We start from the raw sequence: 22,554 nt of genomic DNA, 5'->3' as shown, positions 1-22,554 counted from the left end.
CAGTAAGGTCAGGGCTATGGACTAAACACAGTTTCACTGTTAGCCAATGCATCAGAGCTTATTAGAATCCAATAATTCCAGTTATTCATGTCACTTAGCTTCAGCGCCAGTCTAAATAGAGAGAGAATCATGTTCTTTCATACAATCATAGAAGAGTGAGGCCATTTTCATGTGGCCTCATGTGACCAGTCACACTGAATCCTGTGCACAAGAAGAGAACATATCTACCACTCTGTGTGCTACTTTCAACTACTAGCAAATCTTTTCTGAGTGCAGGATTGTGTTAACCAGGCTCTGGTCATTTCTAGACATCAATATCAGTTATTGATGAGGATTATTACCATATTTCAGTCCATCCAGAGGAACATCTGACCTCTCATTACATTTTTCATAGCACTGAGTTATACACCAATATATAAAATCCCTGATCAGCTGCTACAGGCTTTTCATAACAGTCTATTGCTATTTGCTCTTTGTTGGAAAAGAGTCATAGATATGGCACTACAAATTCCTTTTGCTTTTCTGTTAAATCTAATAGTAAAAGCCTATGTATTTCAAGCCAAATTGTTTTGGGTTTTTTTTAGCTCAATTGCTGGATGTTTAGCTAGACATCATAAAAAAAGGTAATGAGATGTTGAAAAGGTCTGCTTTAAAATTATGCTGCTGAAGGATTATGCTAAACTGACCCACACAATCAAGACCATCTGGGCTGACAGCCCATCATAAACATTCAAATTCTCATTCTCAGTCCATGGTATCACATTATCAGACTGATCAGATCAGTCACCCTCCACCTCCATGGGCATGGAAGTAGTATTAAAAGAGTATTATTTGTGGTTGCCCTGCAAAGGATCAGCTCTACACAGATCTCTCTTCTTAGTCACAGTCTGAGTCTTTCCCGCTTTGTGCCTTCATTGTGTGCTGGTTCTACCCCTTTCTGAACTTGCCTTTCAATTGATGATATCCTGGGACAGGAATTATTATAAATTTAATTGACTTTTTACAGTGTTATCCTCAATTCATGCTTGCCACTGTTGTATTTTGCCTCATTTTCCTTTTAGGCTGTCTCAGTTGCTACTGTTTTAAATCTTAAGTATTTGTCAAGGGAGCTTCACCTTGGTAATTGCCTGTACCATTAGTCATCATCAGGATTTCTGAAGATCTTGCATTATCCCAAAAAAAAAAGGACAACTAAAACATATAATTGTCTGTGCTAACTTTTTTTGCAGCTGACATCATCAGTGGTGACGTTAAATAGAAAATCATTCTGTCCTGTTTTGTACTGCACTGCCAACAAGGACATGCTATGGATTTGGGCTTGATCCCTACTAGATTGTCCAGATGACTTTTTGCAATGATTACACATATTTCATGTTCCTTATATCTTCTGACAAGCTCTGACAGCAATATTAGACCTCCTTTTTTGTTATTTATTAATAAGAAACAATTAAAAATTCATCAACTTCAATGATTAGCTTTGCCTTCAAATAATAGTAATTGAAATTTATATTAGCTTAAATTTTTCTGACATAGGATGTTTACTTCTATTCTTACTTATTTTCAGAAAGTTAATTGCCTGCCTTCCTGGAATTGCCATCAAAGTCAAAAGACATGCTTAGCAGATAGTTTTAAATTTGTCTTTATTGCCTGTGCTCACTTACATGTGAGGGAGAATGCAAATATTGGTGTCAGTGTATTTTAACATGGCAGGGATCAGAGTTTGATCTCTACTTTGTTATAAAGCATTTCCTGTTAAAATAAAACACACAAATTCTGTACTAATAAGCATTATAACTTCCCTGTGGAAGTGACCATCTCATTTCACTGCCCTTGCAACCAGACTTCTAACCAAAGCAGCATCACAGGCGTATCACAGGGTGCCACAATCAGCTTTATGTGGTCTGAACACCCATACAGCCATCAAAAGGGATGTGCTTGTGCTCCCCTCTGTTCCTGCTGTCTGCAGCATGCCAGACATGGTGTCTCTCTGATTGCCTCATTTTCTTGTCAGTTTTTCAAAGAACAAGTGTTTTCCTGGATGATCATGTGCTGTCTTCATATCATCACGTGAAAATGTTCATAAAGGGCTAAAATACAGTCAGTGAGGTGGACTGTGAGAGATATTTGGTGTGGTGTAGGGTCCAAAGCATATATTTATGACATTGGGAAATAGAAATATTTTCTACTTCCTCTCATTATTAGGTTGTATGAAAATAGAAATCTTTCCCATGGAAAGCCAAAAGCAAATTGAAAAGGAGACTTTCTTGAAACGTTCTCATTTCAGAAAAAAATGTCAGAAATGCACTTACTCTAAATGGACACTGACAGCAATAATAGTGAAGCAGAAATCATCATGAATCAATACTCAGAAATTTTTCATTTCAGCTGAGATCAGTGATGACCTTTTGATTTTGTAGTTATTTTTCATCCTTCTCCAATAAAGAAGATAGCAAATGGAAACAAGGCACACAGCAAAAGGATGAGAAAGACTCCAAAACTAGGTAACTTTCTGTTTGCTTTCATTGGAGCTGAAATCACATCCTTACTCATGAGAACTGAACTTTCATATTGCTTTGTATCCTTCAGACTGAGATTATTTATTGATAAGAGTAGTTTTTTCTCTCACCTCTCCTGGATTTGCTCACTCAAACCATCACAGGCAAGAATTGGCTTTTCAGTTACTCTATTTTCCCCCCAGCCCCCTGAGAGTACTGCTGTATGCCCCTGAAACAGGTAACCTGTCTGAAGATAGAGGCAGCACACTAAAACCTCCAACGAGGAATTGTTATGGTAAAAATCTGGACTAGTTTTAAAGAGGCATAAAGATTAAAAAATTAACTTTATTTTTTAATCTAATGCTCCCAAGAGACACCATGGGAGAGAGATGCAGCCACAAGAGCTCTTCTGATCAGTACAACTAATCTTTGCCAGTAAACCCTTATTTGTGCTCAGTCCTTCAGAAAGAATAGCTAATTTCATCCTATCTATGCTAAAATTCTTGTGGAGCAAAGCAGGAGCTAAACATCCCACATCTTCCACAGAACAAGAAACTTTTGTTTTTCCACAGGATGATAACAGCAACCCCTGGGGTCACTGGTGCTTCTGGTGAAGCCTTTACTGGGCTGCCACGGGGCAAATTCTCAGTAGACTTTAGGCAAAAACTGATTATTGTGTTCTTCTATCAGATGTCTTTTCTTGATTTTTGGTTTAGTGATAGATCTCCCATCTCCCAGGCGAGGTCTGGAGATTGTGGGATGGCACCCAGGAGTTTCAGTTTAAAATTCCTTCAGTGAAAAGCTGTAACAATTTGCAGTCTGTTCTACTCATCCCAGGAGCAAACCTTGTTTTACACACTTCAGGTAGCTGCCTGGTGCATTTTTCAGAATAGATGTATTTAATGGTGGCATCATTTTAATTTGGCTTATTGGCTTATTTAATAAGCATCTCTGGAAAGAAATTTTCATTTCATCCTGGGTTCAAATAGATTCTTGTTTACCAAGGAGTCACAGTTTCCTTGTGAATGCAAAATCTCATCTCTTTTTTTTGCAGCTTTTATAGAATAGCATTAGAAATACAATTATGTTCTTATACAGAATTAAAAAGGAAGAAGAGCTTTGAGAATCAGTCCTTAGATCTTTTTTACTTAGCAGCTTGGTTACTTTCAAATGCTAATTTTCTTTAGAATTTCAATTTCACTTCTGGTTGTGGCAACACATGCCTGTTCAGTAAAAGTGTAAATTATTAGCTGATTCACCAAATTCTCCTAGTCTGTTTTTATAGCATTTTGAAAAATGGTAGGCTGTTTTAGTTCTTTCCAGTATTCATTTTAATGAATACATTCAGAAAATTTCCCAGCCATTTAGGGGAAACCCCACTCATTTTAACGATGAGATGTGAGGTGGATTTCACTAATTACAGTGTAGGACCCCATGATGCTGGCACTGCTTTGGATGAACAAACCATGCATGGTCTAAATATTCTGTGAATGTCATCAAATGTGTAGCTAAATTGCATGTGAAGTACTATGCCTTGCAGGAGGATTGACATAAGGAAATCAGAATATCTGAAATGCATCACAGCAGATGTTCTTTAGCCCACTCTTTTATCTATGCTATCAGCTATTTATTTATAGAATATAGACATAAGAGAGGTATAAATAAAATTACATTGCTGGTTTTCCAACACCCTGGTACTGAGTTTCTCCCCATTTTAATAAGGGAGAAGGTTGCTTTCCCTATGTCTTGCTTGAAATGTGACATAGATGGAAGATAACAAGAACTATCACCCTGTTTTCTTTTATCTTTTGAAACTGGCTTTTCCTCTAAAAATATTTTAGTGGATAATTGAACTTGTTGCCAAATTAAAATGCTGTTATTTTCTTAGACAAAAATCAAGCCTTATACTGGGAAAACAAAGCTGGTTTTGAAAGTTTGAATGGAATCCAAATTTACCTTTTCAGATTTCCTCCTGGCGCAGTTCAAAGCTGGGTGACATTTCTGTGGTGTGACAGTACTTCAAAGGTATTGGAACCTGATCCTTGTATCCCCTGGTGCAGATCCAGACCTTGTACCTATTTACAGGTCCCACAGCCCAGCACAGGAGAGCCAGCAGCTCGGGGGAGCACAGCACAGGCCATGCAGTGCTCTGAAAGGGAGACCTGTCCAGCCAAAGATCCCAGCCTGCAGGTGGCTTCACAAGGAAGCAAAATACAGACATGAACTGTTGTGAAAAAGCCACTTTGGATCAGTCAAAAGCTCTGAAATGAAAGTCTTTTGACAGCACAGAAATGTTTCACTTTGACTGAAGAAAGTGAAGTATGCAAACATGATCAGATTAAAATGCATTGTAAAGTTCAAAACAAAATTATCTGAATTTTAAATAAAATTTGTTTTGCATACAAAGATCTTAAATTATTTCTAATTGCAAATAAAATCTGAATAATTATAAAAGCATATTAACATAATTAGTTTATATTGAGACTAAAACACTCATTAATCATAAAGAATTGAGACATTGTAGTGCAATTTAAATACAAAGCCCCTAAATATAATCAGAAACATCATGATTCATCATTAGTGAGATAAAACCACTCTGAAACTTCTTTTTGGTTATGTATCTCTATCTAACTAGTAAGTTTCCCAGTCAATCAATGTATAGCAATGTTCCATTTTACTCAGAAACCTGGGGAGCTATGCACATTTGTATTCTTCAAAGGCATGCCTGGATCTATCATTCTGTCAGCAAAAATTCATTTTTTCCTTTTTTTAAGCAGAATCTTTCTTCACTAATGCACTTTCCATGAACAGAGCATGATAGAATGAGACTCCTTATGACTATTCAAACCATTTTATGACCTTTAATTTAATTTTTAGGCACTGTTCATGTTTGTCCTATCTATGTCCATTCAAGCAGGGGATTTTATTATTAGTGTTGAATATATATGACTGTGTATACTTGGTTACTCATCCTATGTGTTTTGTGTGGAAGGACAGCAACAATTTTAACAAGGTCTGATAGCTGCTAAGATATACTGAGGTTCTGTCAGCACAGCCTGTGGCTCTCCCTGGAAAAGGCTGGAGCATCTGAGAAGTAGATAGACATAGAAAGAAGGCTGCAGAGCTAGTTTGAAATCCTAATAGCATAGCTATCCAGTCAGTGTCAGGTCAAATCATACAGGCCAAATCTAGAATTTGGCTTAGTTATTATTCTGTTTTCCTGATTCACAGAAACAGGAAGCATTAAACCACCCCAAAACAAACCTGCAAGACAGGAGCCAGACTTAATAAAAATCTAGTTTCTTGGCTAATGGCCGCATCATATATCCCTTGTTTCTGTTTTCTCTTGAGATTAGTGAGAATGAATCTCAATGTGTTGAAAAGCTCATTGGGTTAAAAATATGGCTTTACTAATGTCTTAGTGCTCATGTTCTGGTTTTGGCTACTCCCAGAGAGTCCAAATAAATCAGTGATACTCAGCCAGGGAAGAAGTCTGAATTTAGCTTATCAAGTTTTTCCAGAAAGGCCTCTACTTTATTTTTCATTCTGCAAAGCATGTGAATGCCTGTGCTTTGGCAAATTCAGTTGGATATTTTCTCTAGGAGAAACAAAGTTCTTTCAGGTAATGGTTGTTGATTGTATTTGGACTAATCACATATACATAAAATTAATATTCCTCAGCTGCTGTGAGAAAACAGATATCAGCTCTAGCTAGAATCCACCCAATATTCATATTGCCTCTTTATCTAAATGTAATTTACACTTGAAAAAATGTTGTGCAACATAAGAATATTTTGAAGAGTAAAACTGCACGTGAAAGGGTAAAAATGTTATATTCCTTTGTAACATCATAAATCAAACACATAATATTTAATGGTGTGTTGCTGATGTAACTTCTTTGGGTTTTTCTGTTCAAGTAAACATAGTGTTTGTGAATAATGCAGCAGAGGTGAATGCATATACTTCCTTGTTTTAACATATATCATTGTGTGTATAGTGCTGATTAAAAAAAGAATAGGCACTTCCACTAAAACCATCCAGTGTTCTTGCAGTGTGGTTGTAAAAACACAAGTCTGTGATGTGAATATTTTCTCCAAAGTATACTTTATCCCCAGGGAGCAGTGGAGAAAGAAATAAGTATTTTGTCTTTCACTAGAAAGTTTGATACCTAATATCTGGTCCATCAGGGCTTGTGCAGTTTGGAAGACACGCATGGGAAGGTGTGGCATGAGGTGGGAGTTCTGGTCTCAGCTCTGCCCAAAAGGGGTTTGAATCAATCTGCTGATTTCTGTACCTCTGCTTCCACAGTGGCGTAGACTCCTCACACTTCAAAAATGCCTTTCAGTCTTCATGGTGCTTTTATAAAGCACTATTACCTGAACTGGCTTTTACTTCTCTCCCAATTACTTGTGTGTCTGAGATCTAAGGTGCTTCCTATACCTAATTTTGCAGCTGCCTGGAGATGTAATGCTTCATTTCTCTACAGACAGTGGCAGAACACTCATCTAAGTTCACATGAGAAGACTGTGGCAGTAGAGATTCTCCTGTACATTACTCAGTCACAAACCACAGCACCATCCTTCTAGATATTACTGGAGGTTTTGAGTACACTAATATATTTGACCAAGTATCTAAAATGGTTAGGACCACATTTTTTTCCTTTTCATGGCAAGCAGGATGAAACCTTTAATTCAATGGTGAATCCCATTACCATCATCTGGCTCCTACTTGTTCAAGATCAAGCTACTGGGAAATGCTCTACATGGGCCTAATTTGAAAATATCTAATATTCTAATCCAAGTAACTGTACTTGCACTAAAAGTTCTTAATAGGGATTTGAATCTGTGCAATGAAAGGTTTATTTGAGTATGACAAAATGGAAAGAAACAAAATGAAGTATTTATATGTATATATACAACACATTGCTGAAATTAACAGGCTTCCATTGCTCTAATACTGTAACGTGAAACAGGTGTCATAAATGCTGATCTATTTTTTCTCTTAGTTAGCACAATATCTGGTTTATTCCACATTCCTTCTTCGTTTTGACTTCATGGTGATGTTTTAAGGGATGATGGTGGGAGATGAGGGAGAGGAAATTGTAATACTTGATTTTTCCAAACAGATGGAAATAAAAGAAATTGGAAATTAACTCTCTCATAGTGTTATTAATAAGTTTCATTCTGTGGGTTTACTTGCATGAAAAATTACCCGAAGACAATACAAACAAATTTTGTTTTCTGAAAATCGTTCATATTCTTATACTCAAATTCCAAGACAATGTGTAAGACCTCCAAAGTATGGTGTGGTAATAAAATGAAAGAAGAGCTCAAAGAGTTGGAAAATATTTTTTTTTCTCTGTAAAAGAAAGTATTCTCTTGAGACTTGAAGTATTTTCTCTTGAGTAAAGAAAACTATTTTCAAAAGAGTAATAGTCATATTACTGATACTGAAGAAAATGTCCTTCTGCCAGCCATACCATTATCTCAGTGGGGCTTTGCACTAGAAAAATGTCATTAGTTACAACACCAGGCACCACAAGAACAAGACATGCCATGTTTTGGAGGACAAGAATTTAATACTCCTGATGTTCTCCCTTGCACAGAGGAAATGGCAATGTTTGAACTTGATGATATTTTCAACATTGGAAAATGACAGAGGTCATGGTGAGCTGTAATTCTTCTCAGAGTAAGAGGTGATATTTTGGCACTGAATTTTCACCAGAAAAGACAAAAAAGCACATACAGAATGTGAAAAGTGTGAGATTAAAAACATCTGAGGAAAACACTTGGGGCGTATGGCTGCTGTAGCACCAAGGTGGCAGTGAACTTAGCTCAGCCCTTCACTGTCACCAGGGAGGTGCTGCTTTGTTCCAGGTGGGACTGTTGCTTGAAGCACCTTGGTTTTGCTCAGTGTAGTTGGTATTAGTCTCAGCTGCAAGGCAGCCCACTTTTTATTCTGTCCTGATATTCCTAAGGAGGAATTTCCTCAGTTTATGAATCTGCAATGTTGGGACTATGTCTGAATGATCAAAAGAGACTGAATTGTCTCACTTCAGTGAATTATCCCTTTCCAGAGAACCACAGTGGCTGCAAGCCTTGCTCATTTTAGATGCAGGCTCAGACATGTTTACTTATTTCCTCAGTCATTTAAAATGGGCTCTATTTTCTCTTGCAAAAAATGCATTACAATCATTGTACCTTAATTTCAATAATGCTCATGGGACTGTCAGCTATAGAAAAAAAAAAGTTATTTTCTTGATAAAGATATGAAAATGCAACATCTCACTTCCTATTCAAGTTAAACATAGAAATTAAGAAAATTTGATCAATTGTGGTGACTATGATTTTTAACCATTTATTTAGTTTACTAGTAATCCGTCTTCAACTCCATAGTCTAGTGCCTCATTTAATAATTTCATTTATATGGAAGTCCAATTTACAAATAATCTAATTTAAAAATTAAGTTGTTCTAGTCATTCGGAACAATAAACACAGGAAAGATGGAAGTACAGATAAATAGAAGTTATATGGACAATAAAAAATGCCCTTTATATAGCTACAGATAAATGCTTAATCTTAGTTTTACAAAAACAAAATCATTCTTCAAATGGATATATTTCAAAACATGTCAGATTTCAGAATATAATATAGTTGAGTATTACTGAAATGTGACTTGACTCAAATTGAGATAATTACAAACTGTTTCAACAATTTCTCACTTGCTTTGGCAACTGGACTCAGCTGAATGACTGCAAGGTAAAGAACAAATTCAAAATAAGCTTTTTTTAAGGAACGTACATATTAAATATTTACCAAAATAAGCAAAAACATGAGAAAGTTTGAAAAGAGAGAAGCGACACAAAAACCACCAGCGTGCTGTGATTCAGCATGCTGAATTTTTGGCTTATTTTTTACTATCAAAGAAATTAATGAGATTGACATGTTGTTTAGGATATTTTTTTTATACTGTGTTGAATCCCTACCTAAATTAAGGGTCATCTTAGACAGCCCAGTCATGCACTTGGGAGGGATGACTGGTGGGAACAAGATTTAGGTGGATGTAAGTTTATGTGGGAGTTTTGCTAAACTGATTACCTTGTTCATCAGACCAGAACTGGCCAGCAAGAACTATAAGAGTGCCCCACTGATAAAATCTCTCAGCAGAGAGACCAGCTGCAGGATGCTGACAGACAATGCTGCTTCTCAGACATCTGGGCAGCCCTAACTCTTACAAGATTCAGCTCAAATTTTTTTTCCCAATTTTCAGTTTCCAAGCAGGTTATAAATATTTTCCAAGGTTATGCATTTTTATTTCAGTATCCAAATTCTAAAGCTGCTATATTCACCATCCTTGTTTCCTGCAGAACAGAGTCTGCTGCTCTCAGCTCTGTCAGCTCTGGGCTTGATTTGTCTCCAGCAATTACCAGGAAGGTGGTTGCTAAGCTGCACTAATGAAAGGAGCAACCATGTTTCCTTGAAGGTAGTATAAGCAAGCATAAATAAACAAACACTTAGTGGTGTTAATAGTGTAAATTAGATATTATTGCAACAGAGAAAGCAAGATATGAACCCTTTTTAGAGACTTGATAACTATCAACCTTTCAACTTTCTATGCAAGGCTTAGCTTGAGATGGATAAGTTTTTTGGCAAATATTTAAAGTGTTATGAGTTTTATAGAATTTTCTCCTTCATCTTGGTGTGAGTCACATTTCTGTTGTATTTGTTCTTGTTACCACATTTTTGGGTGGATATGGCCCAGGCTTCCCAGAGAGGCTGTGGCTACCCCATCCCTGGAGTGCTCAAGGCCAGGTTGGATGGGGCTTTGAGAAACTGGTCTAGGGAAAAGTGCCCCTGCCCATGGCAGGGGGGTTGGAACAAGATAATCTTTAAGGTCCCTTCCAACCAAACCATTGTATGGTTCTATGGTTTTTCCAGTGATGGTCTGTCTCCACAATTTTTCTAGTTACTGTTACATCAATGACAGGTGCATAGATGAAACTCCATGGCTAAAGCCAGGAACATAAGAAAGTTTAATTTAAAAAAGATCCTGTTTTGTTGCACTGAACTTTGTCATCTCTGGTTCACTGAATTTAGCTCTAAGTGTGATTTTTTTTCTGAGAAGCGACTGTAAAAACTGTATCACACATTGTCATGTTTGTATTTCAGTGACTTTGTATAAGTTTTGTTCAGGATGTTGGAATTTTTTTAAAACCACCAGCTATACCAGTGAAGATTTGAAGGTTGTACTGTGTTTAAACTCATGTAACACCAATGAAAATGGTGTTTCTGAGAAATGAAATCTCGTTCACCCTCCCAGCAGCAAAGCACTTAGTGTCTAGAGCAGGCTGTGCTGTCAAATTTTCCTGAAGTGCAAGTAAATCCATTCTACTGCCAACCTAAAATACAATCTATCAAAACAAGCTTATGCTAAAATTATGAAATAGTCTTGCAATATTAGAATTATGTATTGCATTAAGGTGGAAAACTTTGTAAAGGCTGATCATACTACCTCATCATGGGACAAGCTTTCATCACTGTAACAAAAAATGGGGATTATCCTGAAGAGTGACTACTAACCAAATGTTATATAAATATCTGTAGGTAGAGGGTGTTACTTGAATTATTCAGTGTCCTTTTAATAGATCACAATATTTCTGGAAAATGCTGAGCAGTTTTTGCTAATGGCTGCATAATCCTAACTTGGTTAGGGCAGAGAGATATTTCTTTTTGGAGATACTGGGCACTGAACACATTGGTCCAAGATGAATTGATGAAGCAAATGAATACAGCATATTTTAAAGCAAACTTTTTATTTGCTAGCTATTAAGTATATTTGGTGTTTTAAGAGGAAAAATGGGATACCACATTGCAAAAAGGTTTAGTTGGACACACTGTAATTTCTTTTCTTATCTGATTTCTGATTCTGACTTAGCACACTGCAAACTATTTTCCTTTTCTTCTCTCCTTTATTTGCAGTTAACTTTGACCACTTTCAAATACTGCGGGCTATTGGGAAAGGGAGTTTTGGAAAGGTAAGAATTAACTTATTTTTAGCAGTTAAATGTCTAATAGGAAATACCTTTTTGTTTTTCTGGCTTGATTATGGTAAAAGAATATAGGTTTTGTAGCCTTTTCCTTCTTAAGGACATCTGGCCAGCAGTATGAACCGTCTCTTCATTAAATTATTTCTATTATAATCTATTCACTAAAATTAATTGAGCAAAAGTTATTATAATAATTAATTATTCCAAAAGGAGATTAGCAAAATCTAGAAATCTGTCCTGGAAACAAAAAGGTAGGAGCAGACTACTTCTTTAGACAGTCCACCAAAGTGATCTTATTCTTAAATCTCTGAGCTCATTTGTGTCTTCAAATAATTGCAGTATTTTAAAGGCACTTTACATAGAATAAATCCTCTTGGGACTGTGTAAACTGACATACAATATAATTATGATCGTTGAGTAAATGTTTGTTCAACAGGATTTTTCTGAAACAGAGAAGATTAATGGTTTGTTTACACTTGAGTAGACAACCTTACTTTCCTATTAATAGTGATTATAACAAGGGTTTCAATTTATAATACAAAGCCACATAGCCACATATAATGCAAATACAAAGCCACAAATAGAAAATAATATTTTTAAAATATTAGAATCCATTTTTCACAGGAATATATATGAAAGTATATTTATACTATATAAATATAACTGATACTTGATCAGTGACTGATGAAACAACAACTGTCTAGATCTTGATTTCAATGATTCCTGAGTATATGCCAGCTCAGTGCTGGTGAGGCACTTCTGCAGCCATGCATTAAGAACACACAAAGGATTTTGCTGTTTCTTGGCCTCCATGCAGAACAATGACTTTAATTTTAGAGAGGCCAGAAATACTTCTTGCAGAACAGCATGGTCCTCATGGCACAGTCCTTGTTCAATTCAGTAGATGTCAGCAGAAACCATCTTTGAGGTCAATAGGACTATATCCTGCTTGGGCAAAAAGTTACTTAAAAACCCCTTAAAATCAGGGCAGCAGAGATCTGTGATTGTTTATTATCACAATACAGAGGTGGAATACCATGTCAAACTAAATTAATGTCCAAGAATGCAAGTTATGTACAGGAAAAAAAAGTTAAAGACATATCCAAATGCTGTTGACCTCACAAAGGAATAGTTACTTAGATCAGAGCTCAACATTTTTGGTTTCAAATTGCCTACTTTTGAATTCACTTGGCAAATTTTTAATATAGAAATAAAACTTTTCATCAAAATTTCTAACCTGCCCTCTTCCAATGTACTAGTAACTGGAATATGCTAAGCATAGCTAGCATGCAGGCCTTCCACAAACAAACACACAAACAAACAAAAAGTTTCCTGGTATTTATGAAGACCAAAGCATAAGCAAAAAGCTGCCTTCACCTATTGGCAAAGCAAGGTCACTGAAGCCAGAAAGGCTCTTTTTTAGAGCAGTGTCCTGCACCTAGCTTGTGTACCCCTGATCCCTGCCCTGTCTCTGCCCCTTTGGGTGTGCAGCAGACAATGCACCAGGTGTGTGCCTGTCTGCCCAGATAATGCCCCAGGTAGGTCTGCATGTGCCCAGGAGTGTGGGAACTGCTCCGTGAGTGGTCACACTCCTTCTGCCACAGCTTGCCCGTCACTTGGCTTGAATAAAAGAGCTGCCAACTTACACAGAAGCTGTGGCTGTGATGGTCCCAGCAGGGTCAGACCTCACCTCCTTTATATGTCCCTTAACAAGGTGCAACCTGAGCTCTCAAAGGATATCTTTGAAATGAGCCTGTTTGTTTCCAGAAAAAAAAAAAAAAGCATGCTTGTGGTTTCTCTTCTTTCCACATGCATTTCCTACCCTCCTCAAAATTACTATGGTGTATCTTTTCCTGAAAAATATTGAAAAGTGACTAGGAGACAGCAGCTACTCTTAAGATGTCCCTAAGAAGAACTGGCTACAGAGGCAGCAGCTAGAAACAGGTAGCCACTTCTCAGAAAAGACAAGAACTTGAGATGCAAAATATTTGATACCAAATGGCCTAGGAGTTCCTGTGACAGCAAATGTTGTGACTGTGAATTGAAAATGCCAAAGGTGAAGGCAGGGAGCTGATTTCTGAAGCCAGCCCCAGTGGAGAAGCTGAGGTGCTGAGCATCACCTTGAGCTCAGAGCTGAGCAGCACAGGGGCTCTGCCATACCAGATGCCTCCTGCAGCAATATCCTGCAGAGGCCTACGGTTGCTGTGGCAACCAAAGTAATTTAAGAAATATTGAGAGAGAGAGAGAGACAGAGATATTGTACCAAGAGTAATAAAATAAAAAAATAGAGCCCGCCTTAAAACATCCTATTGCTCTCAGAAAACACAAAAGGCCACAGAGGAGCCATAAAGGAAGCAGCAGTTTAAGAAAGCGTGGGACTGAACATGGGGTTATACACTGCAAGATGCTAGAGCACAGCAGAGCCCGAGCAGTAAACACCCCGCAATAGAGATTAACAGTCGTGCATCCTTTTTTGACATTTTCTGCTGCCAGGTACTTCCAGAAGGACAATAATAAGAAAAGTTGCCAGCAACTAGGCTTCTAAATGAACAACAAAGGCAAGACTGAGTCACAGAGACAGACATTTGAAACAGTGACTGATTTACCTTGTTGTGCTTTTGGCTATGTTATAACAGGTCATTTTAAAATGGGCTTCTTTCTTTCTCTTGCCCATGGAAGGAAAAACAAGGTGATTTGTCAGAAACCTGTACTCATCTGGGAAAAAAAAAAGCTGTTACAGCAAGGACTTTCCTGTTGCATTTGACAATTGCAAAATAAGGATTTAAGTGTAGAGGGAACTCATACTTTAAACATTTTCTCTGAGGATCGTGCAACTCTATTTTCACCAGTACAGATTCCCCAAAGTGGGTTCACAAGAACCACACTCATATAAACCTGTAAAAAATTAGGTATTTCTAGAAATATCATAGAAACATTCACCATTTTCCTGAGTGCCATGGAGAAGAGTGGATCAAAATCAACAAAGCCTTCATATAGGAGGCTTGTTTTATTTTCCTGTATGATGTGAAAGAGTGAGGGCTCCTTTGCAGGGGCAGAGACAGTAGGAAGAGAGACATATGATATGTTAGAAATGCTGTCTCCTGCTTAATCTGGCTATTTTTTTAAAATGTTGTTATATGTAGAGCTATCACTCTTCTCAAACAAAATATTGCAAAAAATTATGTTTTTTTAGCTCGTCCAATAAGTACAAAACCAGTGAGGATTGAAACACAAGAATTCTTCTTGTCCTTTACTGCAACAATAACCACATAATTGCAGGGTTACTGCTGCAAAATAATTTGTATTCAGGTGTAACAACTAGTTCTCAGAGATATTATAGTACCAATTTTCTCTGACTTCTCTGTTCATGGGATTAGTTATATTAAAAATCTAACATCCTTAAATTGAATTCAAATTATAATTTCAAGGTACAAACTCTCTTCTGTTTGTCTAAGATGCTGAGACACAAGACTTAGTTCTGATTAATTTGGTTGCATAAAACAGTGACTTCCTGTGATGAAGTAAAATTGAAATTACAGTGGTGTAAACCAGATGGGAGCCCAGAATCTTGCCTACACTGATTGAGGGTACTTTAGTAAATAGTATGCAAAATATTTCAGAAAAAAATATGCTTCTATCCTAAAAGCAACATAACACACAACTGCAGAATATTAATATTGTTTGACAGTATTATGACCTGTTTTTTAGCTTGAGTTAATATGAAAGGATACTAAGCAGATGCTTTGGCTGCTCCAGATGTCATGCTTCGCTCAGGGGAATCCGAGAATGAATCTCCCTATTTAAAGGAAATCCCCCGGCAGCCTAAAGACAAACTTATGATATTCATTCTCCAGCCTCTTTGAGTAAATCTTGCCAGCTCTGCTTGTAGGCTAAGACTATGGGAACTAGTTTTTCAGAGCACGTGGGTGGGACAGACAAGGGAGCAGAGTTTCAGGCAGATGCTCAACAGCAGGTTCATCAATTCCCATCTGGAGTGTATCTGATTTCTCTCCTGTAGCCCTCTGTGCTGGGTGAGTGCTTCTGCCCGTGCAGTGCCACAGCCCCTCTGCTGGGCTGGGAGTCCTCAATGCAAAATATCAAACAGGAGCAGGGGTGGGTGAGCAGCCCAGCTTCCAGCTCCCCAGCTAACCCTGCCCTCCAGCTGTGGTCTTTCATCACTTGTTGTCAAACCACATCTTGTAGCAGCCTGAGAGGTCTAAGTAGTCCTGTGCTAAATTTAGACCAAAATTGACGCTAAGTGCACCTTGTTCTTTCCACACCATGCACATTGCAGCTATAAGTCTCTTCTAGTGGGGAACAGGAAAAATCTGTGTTTTGCAGCAGGTCTGATATTTCAGACATCACCATCTTTTGCTCTGGGAAGAACTTTGTTGAAGCTACCCATGGTTGCTCCACCAGCATTATGCAGCTTCCTTCATCAAGCTTCTCTGTTTTTTGCATGTGAAATCAGAGTAAATCCAAGAAGGTAGTTTAGAAGTGGGCCACAGAACATGTTGCTCTTTAAAAATGAAGCTTAGCCCTGCGGCCGTTAGCTTTCTTCCCCAGATTCTAAGGGAAAGTGGTCCCAAGTCACTCACTGGTGAAATTTCTTCTAACCTGATAGGTTTTAAGGCAGCTCATTGTTACCTTCTACCAGAAATAACAAAAGACACCACCCTGTGATAACAACTAAGGTATGTTAAAAAAAACCTTTAGAAAGAGAATAATTTCACAAGAGATTTTTAAAAATAGCACTATACCATTCCAGTGAAAATTAATGGGGTTCATAATGCCTGCTTTTAAACATGTACAACACGGATGCCTATATCCATACTGGTAATCTACAGTCTCTTTAGGGAACATTAGAGGGAAACCATTCTAGGGACAGAGATAGTCCCCTGTACCTCTTTAGATCCATACCTTATGGAGATGGCTGCTGTCCTTCTGTACTGACTATGAAGCTGGATAGTTGTTGAGTTCAGAACACATATTTGCTCTGAATCATCACACTGTCTGGCCTTTGGTAAATTATATTCACAGAAAAATGGAAAGACTGTAAGTGTGATGGGCCTCCATACTGATACATGTAAATAAGGCAATTCTGCACAGATTTTCATCATAATGAGTCATCACAGAATTTTTTAATTTAGGTTCCAGAGCACCTGTTTATCCCTATTTTAAAATTGCTCATTTGGAAAAAAAACCCCTCAACTTAAACATTTCCCATGAAGACTGCACATGTGAGAAGGGCTCAAGGGCTTTTCCCTTCTTTCTTGCTTTAGTAGAAAGTGTCAATCCATTGATGTCCTGCTCAGAAGAAGAGCTGACTGCCAGCAGGTAGAAGTGCCAGGGATGATCTCCAATATGATCCGGTGCTGACATAACAATGTCAGGCATTTTTTTACAGTAACATCAAGATGGATGCAGGTTGTGTTTCCTGATTTTTAGTAGGAAGTAGCTTCATTATATTCACTAAAATCCTAATGATTTTCTAACCACGTTAAAGGATTTGCGTAGGTACACATTGCTGGAAAATGTTTACTATCATTCTGCTTTGAAGCTAGTTGTGTGTTAGGCAAGCTTCTACCAACAACAGAAGGTCTGTTTCAGCTGTGCTGAACACCCTTGTCTTCACTGCCAGGTAAGAGAGCTGAGTGCCTTCTGGAGTCCCAGCAGTGTTTCAAAACTGGTTTACATTACATATTTTGGTGCTGCATATGATCTTGGTTTGCCACATTGATCAAACCTGTGATTCTCAAACCCATTCTCTCAGCAGTCTCTCTAGTCAACCCTTCAATAGGGAGGCTTTTAATGTAATGGACTAGGAGACTTCTGCAAACACCTAACTCTTGGCCAAGTTGTACATGAAAATTATGATGCAAACTAATGTACACAGCTGAATTTCTGGACTTAGGCTCTGAGCTAAGACCCCAGATGTTGCACTTTATAATGCAACTTGTTAAATTGGAGTCTCCACATATTCTGAGACAGGAAGCCAGGATTTGCCCCTGAAAATTCTGCTTATGCTTTTGAAGGACCTGTGGGAGCTTGAATAATTCATTTTCATCCCAACTTTTCCCACTCAGTTTCCCACTCGATCCCACTTGCTACTTTTTCTTCCTCCAAAAGGCCAAATACAATTCCCTACTGTTCCACAGCCAGGGTTCTTTCCATATGAATGTGAACCTTTAGATATCTTAAGAGCATCGACAATTTTCAGATCTTTCATAACAATCCAAGGTGAAAAATAAAACCATTGTGCAACATTGATGGGCTCAAAACAAAATGTTACCATCCCTGTTTTCCTTAATAGCAGAAGAATTCCTAATATTAGGAAAGGTAATTAGAAACATTGCTTAATCATGCCTTATCATGATAGCTTAAAGGTACTCTATTAACTCCTCTATTTGGAGTAGATTTGTGCTCAAGGACACACTTTATGATAAGAGAGTTTCAGAGAAATAAACATAGTTTGACTTTACTGGCCCTATTCCTCCCAGTTTTAGCTATGGGAAGTTGCCTTAGTTACTCCTGATTTTTCCTAAATATTGGGTGCATAAGTTCCTTAAATTCAGACACAAAGGATTTATTTTTGGCTGTCACTGTGTTGTAATCTGGTCTCTTAACATGAATTTATGAGTGTATAATATAATTTTATGTGTGTAAAATACAGGAGCACATATGTGTGCATGTGTGTGTATGTATTTAAATATATATAAAAAAAATAATGCCCACACCAAGTGAATCCAGAATACCTTTGAACTTAGACATAGTATACCTGGGATACCTAAACCAGGTGTTTCCAGTATATTCAGAACAATTGTGTATTTCTCTGTTGCCAAAAATCGTACTTAACCTGATGCTTGATTGTGGAACCTGTGCAAGTCTCCAGCTCCATTTTCAAGGTAAAATACCATGACAAAAGGAAATCCAGAATTCCCATGGAAGTTCTCTTGACTAGGATTTTCTTCATGTGTTTACATTATTTGGCTTTTGTAAAAAAAAAAAAAAAAAAAAAAAGAGTAAAAGTGTAGACATTTACTGCCAGAGACTAAATCATTGTAATGGTCTCTTGTGAAGTCAAAAATATTATGATGAATACCTGTATGAATATTCTTTTCCTTTCAACAGTAATTAAGGGAGCATAATTCTGATATTTAGATGAAATATTGATCCTTGGGAACAAAGGCAAGGTTTATGATGCAGTAATCAAGATGTGAGTATTGACTTGTGGGAATCAGGACAATGACTGAGCATTTTCCTAGGCAGGAGGCAGTAATTTCTCTGAATAATTAAATAGCCTGTGATTTCAGCCATTGCAGCATATTACTCTCAGCTTTACCATGAAAGTTTTGAAAGTTATTATATTTTTCTGGGTCTCCATTTCCTCTTATGCAGGGTTGGGTTGGATTTTTGTTAATTTTTAATTACAATCTATTAGAAAGAATCCTTAGGAGTGGTCAAGTGAACTTACTGAATGTGTTACTCACTTGTAATATCTAGATCTGAATTACTGAAATATCATTAAAGACTCTTTTTTTCCAAAGTCACAATTTAATTCACTTTCTCAAGGTGTCAAATTTTTTCTTTTACTTTGCTGCCAATTAGGTGTGCATTGTACAGAAGAGAGACACCAAGAAAATGTATGCCATGAAGTACATGAATAAACAGAAATGCATTGAGAGAGATGAAGTTCGCAATGTTTTCCGGGAGCTGCAGATAATGCAAGGCCTGGAACATCCATTCCTAGTCAATCTGTGGTAAGAAAATCATTAAAATGCTTTCATGGATCTCTCATTTTCTCCTTGTTGCTGAATCAGTTCAGAATATGGGAGTCTGGAAAACTGAAAAGAACAAAAGATTTTTGATGACCTCCTTTGTTAAACGTATTAGGTTTCACGAGGAGTTTTATTTTTCATTAATATTTTTAAGGTGTCTTTTTGAATTGGGATACTTAAATATCATATTCATCTGTTTGTTCCTGCTTTAGTTTCTCTCCAAATTGTTACAACACTGTGTTGAAATGTGTTGTCCTGTCCCAGTTGTTTTTTGACAATACCTGGACTAAACCTCTCTAATAAAGCTGTGGAATATCAAAACCAAAAATTAATTCTTTTTCTTTTTAAGTGGATTCAGTGAAAATTCAAAACTCAATTACTTTCTAAGAATTACTGTCACAGGACAACAAAAAAGTGCCTTTTTGTCACTGGAATTTCCCTTATCTTCTCCATTCTAGACACTGAATCTTTTGGTCACACGTGATTGAGAGAAAATACTGGTCAAGCAATGACTAGCTTCAAGTATACCAGCAGCTTAAAATATTTGCTGGCTCTTATGTAGTGTGATAATACTTGCTGGCTTTTGTAGTGATACTAATAATGGGATGCAGAGTTTTCCTCCTTATCTAATGATCTGTATCATTCGGAAAATGAAAAGGTGGAGGGGACATAAACCATTACAAAATGAAAATTATTCAGTCTGTGAATAGCTTGACGGGGTGCAGATGGTTACAATGCACATTGAGCTTGTGTTTTGTGAGTTTTAGCTGTCTTACTTGAGGTCACTGCCCAGCCTACAATGTTCTGCCCATCCCTTAGCTCACTCTTGGTGCTAGGTTAGCACCTTTCACAAATTAAAAGCCAAATTGTGTTCTGTCTTGAGTGAACACAGCTTTAGTATAATTGCACTCTGATAGAAAGCATTTGAACCCAAAATTTATTCCAAATTACATACATACTTAATTGCATACGTACATATGTGCTCTTCACTTGATATGAATTATCTGAACCAATCTAATGCCTGTTGAAGGCTTTAAAAAACTACAACATTGTGATTGCAGTACAAAACTTACCCAGTATATTTTCCAAGGTTCCAGCAAGCTGTAGTCTTTGGATTTTTTTACCAAAGATATGGTATGTATAGCTGTGCTTAGGAGCCTGTGGAATTCTCTATTATGTATTTGTCTACCTTTTTTGAAATCCTATGAACTTTTGTTCTTTATCAGAAGGTGTGGAAGTTTCCACTGTGAAACCAGACACTGCACAGCAACAGTCATAGGTTAATCTGATCTGAGAGATAAACATAGCAGTGCTGAAAGACTGAAGATCAAATATTTATTGTGAAACAAAAAGAATGCTAGATTGCCATTATTGAGTTATACTCAAATTATAAATATTATTTCTCATTTTCTTCTTCCATGCCAAAGATTAAAATTGAAACAAGCAATACCTTAAAATGCACTGGGCATGATGATGCCTTTTATTCTGCCTACACTTCTAAGATACCATCACAGGATATCAAGACTCAAACTTTTTACTATATGTGTGTATGAGAAACGCAGAAAATGAAAGAGAAATATAGTACTCTAGAGTTACAAAACATTTCAGGCAAACAGGACACTATTCAAGATGCTTCAGTGCACTAACAATGTTTTATATTTGATGTCTCTAGCAATGGTTATAGCTGACCAATCTATGTACAAGTACTGAGCTCTTCACTCTCCTGACCAGGGACAGGACTCGAGGAAACATCATGAATCGAGGCAGGGGAGGTTTAGGTTGGATATCAGGGAAAGGTTCTTCACCCAGAGGGAGGCTGGGCACTGGAACAGCTCCCCAGGGAAGGGGTCACAGCAGCAGCCTGGCAGCTCAGGAAGTGCTTGGACAGTGCTCTGGGGCACACGGTGTGACTCGCGGTGTCCTGTGCAGGGCCAGAGTTTGACTCAATGATCCCTGTGGGTCCCTTCCAACTCAGGGTGTTCGGTGGTTCTGTGATTTTGTATGAAGCTCTACTGACATTCTGGGACTCAAAATAACACCATTAGAATTGTAGAAAATTAAAAAAACTCTTTCATTGACCCATATTATTTTTACCTGAAGTGCTCACCTCAAACACTGCACATTCAAATGTCTGGTGATTCAAAGATCTGACTCCAGAGTGAGCTGCTGAATTGCTGGAGAACCTGTATTTCACCCTGGGACAGCAAAGGGAAATCTTGAGCCTGAACCTTCCCAAAATAAATCTAGTCTACCCTGAGTAACTATTTCCTTGTATCAGGCTTAAAATATGCTTCTATAAAAATTAGCCTTGAAGAATCTTAAGTTAATTTAAATTAACTTGTGATACATTTCTGGAGTGTCTATACTTGCAGGCTGCAATAGAATTTTCCAGACCTCTGACTTCTATTTCTGGAATGTCTATTCTTGCAGGCTGCAATAGAATTTTCCAGACCTCTGACTTCTATGTCCTAAATTTCAGCTGAATTTCAAGATATTCTACACATTATCTTCAAATAATTACTTTTGTTATTGAACTGCAACAAGGACAAAGCACAAAAATCATAAATGGTCCATGAATAATGGTCACATCTGTTCAAGCCATATGAAGCTTTTACACATATTAATTGTATTTCATTTATTTAATATTTGAAACTATATTTTTATTTCTACCATGGGAAAAGGACCACTGCAAGTATGAATGGAATAGTCCTTAAATATGTTTTTCCCAGAAATAATTTCTTAAAATAACATTTTCATTGATTGTTGGTGAACTAGAACTCTATTTAATGTATTTCTACTTGCAGTCTAGATGCAATAATGATTTGCATTGAATATATTTTACATTGTAGTTGTAACTTATATTAGATGATTGGCATGAATCCATGAGTTTTCCTCCTATGAGTCAATTCCTGACACAGTAATGGAAGGAAACAGTTGAATCTGTATTTCTTGCATAGTAATTGCAGCTAGATTAGTTTCATTTTTCAGAGTTGGATTTTGCTGTTTGTTTTGTTGATTGCACTGTAAATGTACAAAGGGACTGTAACAGGAACAGGAACATAGACCTGTATTGTTTCAGAAACTGGAATATTAATCTAATAAGGAAGAATTATGTCACAGTGTATGGGGAATAAGACAACTTCAGTTTCTTTAAATGCCAAAGTTCTTTTGGCCTAGTCTCCCTTTCCAGGCTCAATCACACTCTCTTAGGGTTTATATCAGTTTTTGGAAATCC

General features: G+C 37.2%; 1 protein-coding gene across 2 annotated transcripts in view; it reads left to right on the top strand.

Moving 5' to 3' along the window:
- STK32B (serine/threonine kinase 32B) overlaps window positions 1–22,554 on the top strand; it is a 161,323-nt gene that overhangs the window by 16,859 nt on the left and 121,910 nt on the right. Inside the window, exons 1-3 of one of the 2 annotated variants that reach the window (XM_085577686.1) lie at window positions 9,862–9,977; window positions 11,474–11,529; window positions 19,150–19,301. In XM_085577686.1, coding sequence (XP_085433812.1) covers window positions 19,183–19,301 — 119 coding nt within the window. In that variant the 5' untranslated portion in view covers window positions 9,862–9,977; window positions 11,474–11,529; window positions 19,150–19,182. Of the gene's footprint in view, window positions 1–9,861; window positions 9,978–11,473; window positions 11,530–19,149; window positions 19,302–22,554 lie in introns of those variants that run through there. The other variant, XM_031504578.3, reaches the window with a different exon arrangement.

The sequence above is a fragment of the Lonchura striata genome, chromosome 4, assembly GCF_050655825.1.
Source record: "Lonchura striata isolate lonStrDom1 chromosome 4, ASM5065582v1, whole genome shotgun sequence".
NCBI classification, from domain to species: domain Eukaryota; kingdom Metazoa; phylum Chordata; class Aves; order Passeriformes; family Estrildidae; genus Lonchura; species Lonchura striata.
The sequence above is the reverse complement of the archived record's forward strand: the minus strand, read 5'-3'. Positions and strand labels throughout refer to the sequence as shown.